The sequence below is a fragment of the Trachymyrmex septentrionalis genome, unplaced genomic scaffold, assembly GCF_001594115.1.
Source record: "Trachymyrmex septentrionalis isolate Tsep2-gDNA-1 unplaced genomic scaffold, Tsep1.0 scaffold129, whole genome shotgun sequence".
Classification (NCBI taxonomy): Eukaryota; Metazoa; Arthropoda; class Insecta; order Hymenoptera; family Formicidae; genus Trachymyrmex; species Trachymyrmex septentrionalis.
Genome location: NW_017304428.1, coordinates 1,351,349 through 1,363,662, shown reverse-complemented (window position 1 = coordinate 1,363,662; position 12,314 = coordinate 1,351,349). Strand labels below are relative to the sequence as shown.

The 12,314-nt window shown below is 32.0% G+C and overlaps 1 protein-coding gene across 4 annotated transcripts; it reads right to left on the bottom strand.

Moving 5' to 3' along the window:
* Positions 1–340: 340 nt before the first annotated feature.
* Positions 341–11,153, bottom strand: LOC108756628 (eukaryotic peptide chain release factor subunit 1). Of its 4 annotated transcripts, XM_018500585.1 has the most exons (12): positions 10,913–11,153; positions 10,331–10,624; positions 9,842–10,017; positions 9,375–9,502; positions 9,150–9,300; positions 8,390–8,580; positions 7,718–7,847; positions 7,408–7,628; positions 6,524–6,671; positions 5,924–6,034; positions 3,620–3,636; positions 2,627–2,692 (listed from the first exon to the last, which is right to left on the bottom strand). In XM_018500585.1, the coding sequence occupies exons 2-10, from the start codon at positions 10,414–10,416 to the stop codon at positions 5,955–5,957; spliced, it is 1,311 nt and encodes a 436-aa protein (XP_018356087.1). In that variant the 5' UTR covers positions 10,417–10,624; positions 10,913–11,153; the 3' UTR covers positions 2,627–2,692; positions 3,620–3,636; positions 5,924–5,954. The 4 variants fall into 4 exon arrangements, with proteins under 4 accessions (XP_018356086.1, XP_018356085.1, XP_018356088.1 ...); XM_018500586.1 differs by lacking the exon at positions 3,620–3,636 and having other exon boundaries at positions 2,617–2,692; XM_018500584.1 differs by lacking the exons at positions 3,620–3,636; positions 5,924–6,034 and having other exon boundaries at positions 341–2,692; positions 10,894–11,152.
* Positions 11,154–12,314: the final 1,161 nt, after the last annotated feature.

Genomic DNA, 12,314 nt, shown 5'->3' with positions numbered 1-12,314 from the left:
TGTTTGTATGAGAAACATAGATTGTATTTTTTCACTCATGTACTGTTTAATATCCTATGGTTGTCCAGTTCTATTCGGCATTTTATATTACGATGACACGTTACTCTCTTTCTTTTTTATATAAAATTTCGAGAGTAAAATATGCGTGAGAAAAGGAAGATTGGAAATAATGTTATTTGACAAGTATTGCATGTGAAATACTAATTGTTATCCCAAAAAATTTTATCTCTTAAATATACTACGATAACACCAATTTACCGTAGCTCTCACATATTTTATACATGCATATATAATTTATTTTTTTGAAAAAATATTAATCATTAAAGAGAATTATGTGCCAAAAAAATATATATGTATGTGTGGGAGAGAACTATAAATTGATAGTTATATTAATCAAGAAATTATATACTGTGTTGTAAAAAGATTATGTTATTTTTCGAAAAATTTATTTTTGCCATTTCTTTCGTACTAACACATGGATATATGTATAGAATGTTTTTGGATCTCTCATTATTTCAATCTTCCTCTTTGTCACCTGACAAAGCATAAATCTCATACAAAATGAGCAGCAGTACCATCAAAAATTTCTTTCCCAATCCTTAGCTATCCATGTATACTTGTAATCCAGCAAAAACAGATTTCATTTTAGAACAGCACGTGTGATACACATATACGAAAACGTGAAGTATTACAATAAAATTGTACTTTGAAAAATATCAGCCAGGATAAAATTTTCAACGATTACGCTCTCGTGTTGCCTTCCTGTCGGACAAAATGTAATGACTAATGAAATGTTAAGGAAACAATTGATTTCGATTAAAAGACACATTTCACTGGCAAAATATGGAAGTAAAATAATCAATGACGAACATATTAATAGATTATACAACTATGCTTGTAGAGATCATAGGCAAGCCATAATCTAAGTACGTCATCGATCCGGTTATTAAAGCAACTCGCGTGGACGATATTTCCATGTACCTTTACCTTTACCTTAAAACAAAGATTACAAGGCTTTCCCTATTCTCTTCCTTTCTTTCATTCTTTCTCTCTTCCTCTCATTCTTTCTCTTTCTCTCTCACTTTCATGCATTGATATTTATTGATTTCTTAATTTATCTATCTTGCGTACTTAAATGGATGTTCCGCTAAGCAGAAACGTAGTCGCACCGATGTATAGAAATAAATAACTATCTAGACTCCTATAGTGAGATGTTTACATATAAAAATTTGAAGAAACGTTAAGCCGGTAATTAACATCTGGGTATCTTGAGAGACAATACACAGATATACAAATACTTCGAACCATCACGTTCTGGAATTCGTTGTGCACATATCGCAAAATCGGATCTTTCTCGTACGTTCCACTTTGATGAAGTTCTCTTGTGCGCCTGTTTTTGTCTCTACAAGGTGTACAACAATATCGCAAATAATGTAGATACATTATTAAATAACGATACATCGTTTTCGTCGAGTAAATCTCACAACATTCGAGACTCTTTGAGAAACTCTTTGCTCTCTATACATATTCTTTCATAAAGGATACTTCACCAAAATTGCACGTTACATTCTTTTCACATTTATACATACATAGCGTCATTTATTACAGAGGCATCATACGAATAAGCAAATTAAATTAACAATGTTAAAATAAATTTCGTAATATATCTTCAGTAACTGTTTAAATATTGCGGGGATATCTTTCTCTTCACTGAGGTGCACCACTATAACAATGAAAAATTACTTCGATACTTTTGCGAAGCGTTTCTTATGTACAATTGTGTGAATGTACAAAAATCTAAGAGCCAAGAGCCAGCAACGGAGCAATGTAGGATTGCGAGGAATTATCTGTCCTTACGTTTACAAGTGTGTATCACTGCATAAGACGGAAATACTTCATTTACTCCGTGGATCGTGTACGCGACCTCAACTTATGTCTAAGGCAACTGTGCCGTTTTTAAAAATTGACATCTATTTACAGAACTCTTCTCCGTATGAATTTTGCAAATATCGGTGTAGAATGCACGATACGCAATTATATGTTCATAATAATCAGTTTATTACAGCTCTTTCATGATTGTGTCTGAACAAAATAACGCTATAGCCACTCTTGTAGCTCAAACACTCATTTCTCGTAAAATTTATGATAAGATGACAAACATCAATTTAATATAAAATTACGATCGAACCACCATACACTGTACATTTGTATTCGGAACTGTAGAGCGCGTAGTTTATTTAAAGGAATCCCTGTGAATAATTAAAGACCATAAATTGTAATATAAGGTGGTGAATGTATGAGAATAGGCAGGTATCAAGCTGGCTTAATTAAGTGTCACAGTCTTCGAATCGCCTTTTCTTTTATAGACATGGATTATATCAGCCGCGCCATATTCGCTGGTACTCTTCTCTTTCATATATCAATTACGATCTGCTTCATGTTTGGTAAACTCTAGACAATAATTTTATGACGATATCGTACGTGCTGTATTGTAAATTTTGAAACATATTTTCTTTATGCTTCTTTCTTGGGGCATCATGAGAAAGAACATACTCAAGTCCCTGCTTTCTCCGAAGCTAAGAGAACCAAATGTTGATTGAGTCATGGACTTAGTAGTCGTCCAAATCAAAACCATCAGTCTCGATGTCGTCCAGCTGCATACTTTGAAAGTCCACTTTGTACCGCAAGATACCTGTAAGATATACATTTAAAGATATATGCAAGAGAGCGATAATCATTAAAAAATTTCTGCTAAAAAAATAAAATATTTTTATATAAAAATAAAATTATCAAATATTTATATTGAAAAACTAATTATAAATAGAGCAATATGTAATGGTATATAAGCAAATATACATATAATAATAAAAATAATAAAAACTGCACAATTACAATTAGCATTAACTGATAATACGCTATGTACAGCTGGTCACAGAAAGGTTGAAACACTTTTTTTCGCATGCAGTTTACTCACCGAGCGATTGATCCTTATTCATGAATCCACAAATAAGAACCAATCACTCGGTGAGTAAGCTGACATTCCAAAACCCATCGAAAAAAAAGTGTTGCAACATTTCTGTGACCGGCTGTATGTGCTAAATTATATAAATTTAAATAGAATTAATATTTTAGGACAACGCTTTCCTATACAGGAGAAATATACTTTTATATATTGTACTTTATAATACATATATAGTAAAATATCATAATTTACAGAAAACAAAAAATTTAAATAAAGCATTTTGAAAAAAAACTATTGTACAAAGAAAGCGTCCAAAAGACACATTATGATTAGTTGAACATCTTATCATTAATTTTGAAATGATATAAGACAACACATTAATATTATATATTTTAGTGATTAGGAGAGAACTATATACAATAAAATAATAAAATCTGTAAACTTATATTAATACATTTAAAATAAATTAATACTTATATAAATATTTGAGATACACGCATTATAATAAAAATTATAACTGTAAAGGATTAATAAAATAAGAAATATAAATATACATATGTACAAAAGTACATCAATTATAACATTGAGATGTAAATTATGATTAAATGTATCGATTTTTATTCTTTGTTATTAATTAATAAAGAATATGTACTGTACCTTTCCCAATATGCAAGCTAATAAAAATAAGATACCGATTAGCACTTGAAGAATATCAACTATATTTTAACTATTTTAAGCAGTTGCTATGTGAAAGCGTAAATACTCATAGATATCATAATTGCACGATACTTGTGTTCATTATCAGAGATAACACTTCTCATAACATTTTTCATAACTTTCAGATTAACATCTAATTTCCGATATTACCTCTCTTTAATAAATTATAGAATGTATATTATCTGTGATGATGAACTTAATGTTGCTTATTATTTAACATGCATTGGAATATATTACATCATTTTTTATTTTTCATTATAAGCATGGGCGTAAGGTATAATAAAAGAAATATATTGAAAGCTATAATAAAATTTAAGATATAGCGTGTAATAATGTATGATCTTGTTGATTACTTTCCTGCTTCTTATATGACAATTTTATGATATAAATTTAATATTTGTGAAACTGACACAGTATATGTCAAAAGACATCTAAATAAAAAGTTAAGATAATTACATTAATAATATTTTTGCATATGTGTGTTAAGTGTAAATTATTTTTAAATGTAAACTACAATTTTTCTTTTCTTGATAAAATAAATCAACAAGTTTATTATATATAAAACGAGATTATTTAACTGAAGAAGAATCCGAATAATAAATTTTTTTTTCTTGAAATATATGTATATATCAAATTAAAATATATAATTATATTAAAGGGATATACATGCGCTTACTACGACCTAATATCAGTAGAGATTATCATTGTATAGTCTAATATATACGTCTACAGCGTAATAATATAAAATAAATTCAATAAAATATATGTATAAATACTGTACACAAAATAATAATTGACGACAAATCAAAATCATGTTAAATATATGCAATACAAAATTCTACTTTCCAAAAGATAGAATAAAAATATCATAAAAGTTATCATGCATACATATTTTGTATATACAAAACATATTTTATACTATAATTGTAGAACAAAAAAAATAGGTTTGATAAATTGAAAAAAAATTTGCGTATTTCCATTCAGCAAAATTTTTATAACTTATATGTGTGAATAATAATGCATTGAATCAAGAATTATCAAACAGTGTGTACGTGATATGTCACATGTTTAAAAATTAATTTTGATCAATGAAATAAATATCATTAGGTGAGACATAGACGTAAGTAGTTATATTCTTAGTAATGATAATAAAACTTGTCATTGTTGCCTAAAAGCTAACATTTCAAAGCGTTAGCAATCAATTTATTTATAACACATTCCTGTGAACACGGCCTTTCTAGTTCGTAACGGATTTTCGTTGTGTACGATGGTACCGTACGAAGATCGAAGATGACATGTGTTAAATGAATAAGAATGTGGCTATATATTTGTAGCAATATATGTAACTATCAAGCAATACTATTTTCCAATGAATCAACCACTGTGTATATTGTATCTACTATTCCAATTATGAGATCAACAATGTACGAATCTAACAACGCCGCGATAGGAAAAGATAGAAGACTGGAAGATTTCAACTCACCCTGTATATAAACAGAGTTATCCATATCTCATATATATATATAATATGTATATATATGTATGTAAGATTTTTCTTTATATGCGTTTACCACCAAGAAAGAAAAGAAAGACAGCGGGGACTCTCAGACTTTTTTATTCGTAGAAAAAAAGAAATATAATACTTTGAGAAATATAAATTAAAAATGTTTATTACCACATTCAAACTTATTTTAAGAGACACATATGCATATGTACTACAGATTTGCACAGAAGAAACAAACTATTTAGTGAGAAACCCAATGAAAGAAATCGTGAATTTTTGAACAAATTTATCTTTGTATTTATAAATTACTTAAATGTATTTTACAATAACTGTAATTATCTTTCTAAGTATTATAAAACAAAATATATTAATTTCAGAAAACCTTAAATTCATTTATGTAAATATTTACATGTTTAATATATAGTTAAATTTATTATGTGTAAAATGTATTCATTCCTCAGGAAAAGATAAGAAAAAATGGATGAGATTATATAAGTTGAGATACATCTTAAGAAAAAAATTTGGCTAATTATAAACTTGAGATTTATACAGAATTAATCTATTAATTTGTTTATACTTATGATCCTAATTAAATCATTACAGTTACACCATTAGAAATTTAATGCAAAACATAAAGATGCAACAAATAAGCAAACGATAAATTTGTCCAGTTTTGCAAATAATATGCTTTATAATACACGAGATGTAAGTGAACGCACGCAAGACAGAGAGTAAGCTACCTGGTCGATTCTGAGTAATTCACGGATGAAATTAGTAATCATCAAGGTCAACATCATCAAGAGGCTCATCGGCCTGCAGTGACTGGAAATCAACTTTGTAGCGGAGGATTCCTATACACCAAGATATACTCCATAGTTAATATCGGTTCGAAGAAATTTATCTTCCATACAAAAGAAACTTTGCTGGTGTCTAGCAACATTAATCTATCAGCTTTTAGAAAACATTGTACACCCATAAAACGCAACTACACTATAACTTGACAATAAATAAGGTTTCAGCAAGTTAAATGCGCAGATTGTATTTTAAAAAAGCCTAACATACATGTGTATATATTATTTGAATATTCCAAATATAGGTATCAAAATTCTTTGATACCGTTTCCTTAATTTTAAATTTCTACTATTTTTTTTACTCTTCTATTTATTTTATTTAATTGTTTTTTATTTCTTTATTATGTGTTTTATTTTTCTGGGACCTTATATTTATAATTTTATAATTATAATATAAAAGTTTATATATTTGATGATAAATAGGGAGCTAGAATATATGTTTTATAAAATTAAAAATAATGATAATAAACATGTATAAAAGAAACTTACCTCCTATGCCACCAAAACCTCTAACAAACTGGGATCCTTCCTGAGATTTGTCCGTGATAATTTCCAAAGTGGCACCAAAACTTTTATAATTATTTGCAAGCCATTCCAGTAGTGGTTGACATTCTACGAGTTCCAATTCTACTCCACTCTATAAAAAATGTAGATAAGGTATAAAAAATAATTTAAAATTAAATTTAAAATAAGTTAAATATAAAAAAATTCAGCAAAGTCATCAGTTTTCTTCACAGTATATTAAAGACTGTTGTGATCAAAGATTAGACAATATCAGTTAGAAATACGGGACGTTTTCGTATTCGTATTATCCCTTGGAGTGTCGAGTGACTTGCTGCTCGGTGCGGTTGACTCGCGATCTATAGATCTGGGTTCGATCCCACCTGCGCCACCTATACATGCGATTTTTCACGTTTAAGGAAGCGAAAATGAGTCCATCTGGTGATTAAGAAAAGTTACCTGCGCCGTTCGAATCAGCGTTAAACTGTAAGTCCCATAACTGATTCTGAATAAATCTACTATTATTGAAAAAATAAAAACAAGCAAGTCTACTCTCCGAAGAAGCTTTAGGCTTGATACATATAACACGTTCTGGCATTATGACCCCCAACAAAGAGGTCGGAAAGCTAACAGGCGATAATACGAATACGAAAACATCCCGTATCTATAATTGATATTGTCTAATCTTTGATAATCTTCAATATACTGTAAATAAGTTTTTAATTAAATTAAATATAAATAAAAACATGCTAAAGTCAGCAGTTTCTTCAATATACTGTGAAGAAAAGTGCTGACTTTACCATGTTTTTTATATTTAGTTTAATTAAAAATTTATATTTATTTTTCATTTCCAACATTGTTTTAACACTCACTTCCTTATCAGTGAAATGAGTTTTATCTTTTTCTTGTTCTGGCGTTAAGTGTAGTACTTTTTCTTCCGCGTTTGTATGATTTTTCAGAACATATCGTTGAATATCTAAATTTTCCCAACAAATTAAAGTTTCGACGCTACCCAATTCCAAGGCTCTCAACGTATCTTCTACACCAAAACAATATTTGCCAGTTTCTTGAGAAATTTCATCAAAGTAACGCCCTAAATAAAACAGAAATCCAATATAAATATGTATTATTAAACATATATATTACATAATATTACATTTTAATCAACATATAAATATTTACCGATCAATTTTTTCTCTTGAATAAACTTCACGTTTTGCAAAGATTCGGCCGCTAATTCAATAGCTTGATTAAAACCATTTTCGCCACCATATGATACATCGACCAGCTTTATAACCTTAGCTTGTAATCTCTGAAAAAAATCATGTATTAAAGAAACTAATAAGTTAGAAAGTTAATTAAAGAAACAATCTCTGTTTTGATGTCGCTATAACACAGATGTATTTAGAAAAATTAATTGCAAATAATGGAGATTTTGGAAAATTAATAACACCAAATAGTTCGAAATCGATTCCCGGATTTGCTGTCCGCATAAATATAACAAAGAATATTCAGCAAAAACATTCCATTCTGATATAAATAATGCCTACGAGATATAAATTTAATCTCAAATAGAGATAAGCAAATACTATCATTTTTGAAAATCTCCAAATAATAATTATTGAATAATGTTTATCATAATCACAAATTATGAAATATGATAAATGTTATTCAACAGTAATAAATAATTTTAAAAAGCTGAGACTTTCAGAATGAAAGTTAGAAATAAAGTACTTATGATCCCTTCGCATAAAAATTATAATAAAATCAGAAAGATTTAGCTTGTGCCAAAGCATTGTCCGTGATATAATAAAACAATGGAAAATGTGATCTTCTAAAAAGAATTTTGCTTACTGGATCGAACATATCGGATTGACTAAGTTCCGTTTTAAAATCGGCACTACCCGCAAGGATCAATCCAGCGATGTTAGGTTTGTCGTTTGTGATATATAATTGAGTAGCGACTTCGGCTACTTTTCGAACATAATTATGCCGTTTTTCCATGCGTAATCGGGCAAAACGCAATGCAGATTGACCGCCTCTGCCTGAAATCAATATTTTCTTTGTGACATGTATCTTTTTTCAAAACGTCGGGTGGCTCGGTGCTCGATCCACGAACTACCAATCCGTTCGGGGTTCGATCCCATTCGCGCCTCACATATGCAAGATTTTTCCTGCACTTAAGTTGCTCAATCTATGAGTAAGAATCCCAATTGTGTTTTGGATTAAGGAACATAACTGTTATACCGATTACATTTCCCCCTGATTAAAAAATAAGTTTAATTGAAATATATATGTAAAGCCCATTCTACAATTGCGTAAACATGGTTATAAGTGGTTGTAGTTGTAAGAATTAATCAATCACAGTCAAATATGAGGAAAATATTCGACTGTGATTAGCCAATTCTTACAACTATGCTTATATAATTGTAGAATAGGTTTAAGGCTTTTTAGTTGATAACTTGTTATTAGTCAATATGATTACACTTGCAGAACCGAAGGTCAATTAAAGAACAAAAAAAAACATACATTTTTTATATAAATATCTTATGTTAATTCCTAAACAAGTAATAATGACAAAAATTGGCTATCTTTTCCAATTTCTCTTACTTACCATGTTTCTTGGGAAGGTCTACGGTGAATTTATGTAACACTTCGCGGGTGTTACCTTGCAGCGTTCCAAATAACGCTCCATTACCATCCATTACAATAAAACCAAATTTGTTATCATCTGCGAGTAATGCCGTGAGCGCTTCTGTGTGAAACTATAAAACACAATGGAACGTAAAAAATCATACTTCTTATATACAAGTATCACATTTGTGAAAGTAAAACACACCTTATTATCACAAAGATATAAAGATGTATTGATAGGTTTGAAAGGCTCAAAATCGATGTTGACTTTCTTTTCTTTTCCTTCTTCTGTTACAATAGTTCCACAATAAATTACCAGGCCATTTGGAGGCACTAAAACACATTAATATGCATAAATAAAGCATGATTAATGTTCAATGTATGAATGATATATCTAAATGACTCAAAAGTTAATCATAAAACATAATTTTATATTAAAACGAGTCAAATGCTGTAAATATATACCAGGCCATTTGGAGGCACTAAAACACATTAATATGCATAAATAAAGCATGATTAATGTTCAATGTATGAATGATATATCTAAATGACTCAAAAGTTAATCACAAAACATAATTTTATATTAAAACGAGTCAAATACTGTAAGATGTATACAATAAATTCCAATATTCTTATTGATATATATATATATATAGATGAAATATCAATTACCTTTTGTATATAGCTTTAGCCTATGCTGCACCGATGTGATTGCACCCAAAACAGATAATCTATTTACACGTGACTTAATGTTCGACGCTGTGCCGAACTCATCCGCCAGCATCTTGCTCACTCTCGATATTTGGTCCTTTGGAGGTATGATTAACGAAATCATACTCGTGCCATTCCTGCAAAGACAAACACGTCAACCTTTCATCTATAAGTATGTCGCAGAGATAATTAAAAGACAATTTCGAAAAAATCTACTTATAAGACGAGACCTACATACATTTTTCACGATATAAATTTCTAACAAAATTTCAGACAACATCTGTTAGTCGCAACAAAAACGATTTTTGTATGGGATTCAGAAGCCCAAGATTGCAGAACTTGGTGAATGAGCACATGGTTCGCCAAGCCATATGTCAAGGAAATTCACGCGATGGTAACGGTAACAGCTGACAGCACAAGACGCGAGGACTTTGAAGCCGACCTACTTACCCTCTGGCCATCTCGAGGCTCTTTATGAGCTTCTTGATCTTCCAGATCTCGACGTTGCGGTCGGCGGAGGTCTCCTCGTTCGACATCGCTGCGGATGTGCGTGGGGACGCGTGGTCGCGACGTTACGGCGGGTTGGTGCCTGAGATGCTGAAAATTTAATCGCTGCCACAGGCGCTCTGGTCCGCCCGAAGGTGGACGTGGAGGACGACGACGATGATAATGACGAGGGTGAACGGAGCAGGAAATGTGGCCCACGTCGACGACGGGGAATCGGACCTTGCCACAGGTTCCTCTCTGTGAAAATTATGATCGGAGAGTTATGGGTAGTTAGGAAATACTGCACCGATCCAGTTCACACCGGATTATGTCAGCCACGGAGGAACGTGGTCGACATAGCCATTCATTCAGGGGCGGTCGCCCGTTCCGTTCGTTCGTTCTCTTTCTTTCTCGCGTTCTCTTTCTCTTTCTCTCTAACGCTCGGTGTCGCGCGCGCGGGCATTAAACGCTCGAGTTTAAGCACGCGCCGTACGGCCACCTTCGCTCGTGGCTGTTATACAGTATACCTTCCGTCCTCGCACTCACTTCAGAGGATCGTTACGGTATGATCAGTGTGCCCGACACGTCGACGTTATCGCGACGAGATGGTCCTCTTCAGCGGCGACGCGATTCGTCACACGGCGAGTACCACGCGAGCGCGAGCCTCGGTATGCACACGTCGGCCATGCGATGGCACAGCGGAAACGTCAGTGAACGAACCACGGTAAACCGTGGACGTTGCCGCACACGAGACAAAATGGGAAGCAAAAAGACTCCAATTCGAGGCCGCCCACTCGCCAACACAAGCGCGCACGACGCCACGACCGTGAAATGTGGCGAAATGTAAATTGCACGTTCGCCATTGGCTACCGTGCAATTTTCTTTACCGACCGCGCGCGTCTTTAAGCTGCATTCGTATGAATATCGATAGTGACGATACCGAATTGTCGATCAAACTTCGTCATAAATTATCACAAATTTTTAATTTTGGAATATTTAATTAAAATTATCGAGATGACTTATAAACCTTTTTAATCGCACTTTATAACTCCTTCATACGAAAAATACAAATGATACTATACAAGGGGGCTCATATTACGGTTTTTTAGATGAAGTGAAAATTTGAAAAATGAGTAAACTCACTAGATATTAATTAAGTGAACTGAAGTTATAAATATTTTAATAAATTCGATCACTTTCGAAATTTTCAAAAACCGTAATAAGTACCCAAAAACTTTGTTCAATTTAGTTCTAGCTAAAGATGCTTTCGCATGAACCATAATTCTTACGGGAGTTTGCGTCCTTGTTAAAATTTAAGTAATTAATACTCAATTCCAGCAATGTAAGATTTAACTTCAGAGATTGAATCATAGTTCAATTTTACTCTTTACCTTTTTTTCTAATTTTTAGGATTAGGAAAAGATAAACAGCAAACTAAATTAACATTTCACTGGGCGTTTCGGTACGCATGAAAACGATACACAGTCTTATTAGAGAGAGAAAGAGAAAGAGAGAGAGAGAGAGCGAGAAAGAGTGAGCGGGGGGGCGGGTTAACGGAGTCACATTTTTTTCGGTCTGAGTTCGAAATCGACATTTTTTTATTAATTTTACAGACACTGTATAATGCCGCCTCTACTAGCCGAAAGCTGCGTCAATTGGTGGAAGTAGAGGAGCAAATTCTCGATGTTCCCGGGGACCAATTATGCATCTCTGGCTCCAAGAGAAGATGTCGGTTTAATGCAATATGGCAGCACGGAAAGTTGAAAATGTTTTCACGATTCGGTTTGCGTTTGAATCATAAGACACATTTAGGAAATCATAAGACGCATTTAAGAAATCGATTCTGTATCTTAAAACGAGGTGAAAATTACAAAAACAAATTTACTAGAATACTAATAATTTCATTGATTAACACCTAATAAATTTGCTAACTTTTGTAATTTTTACC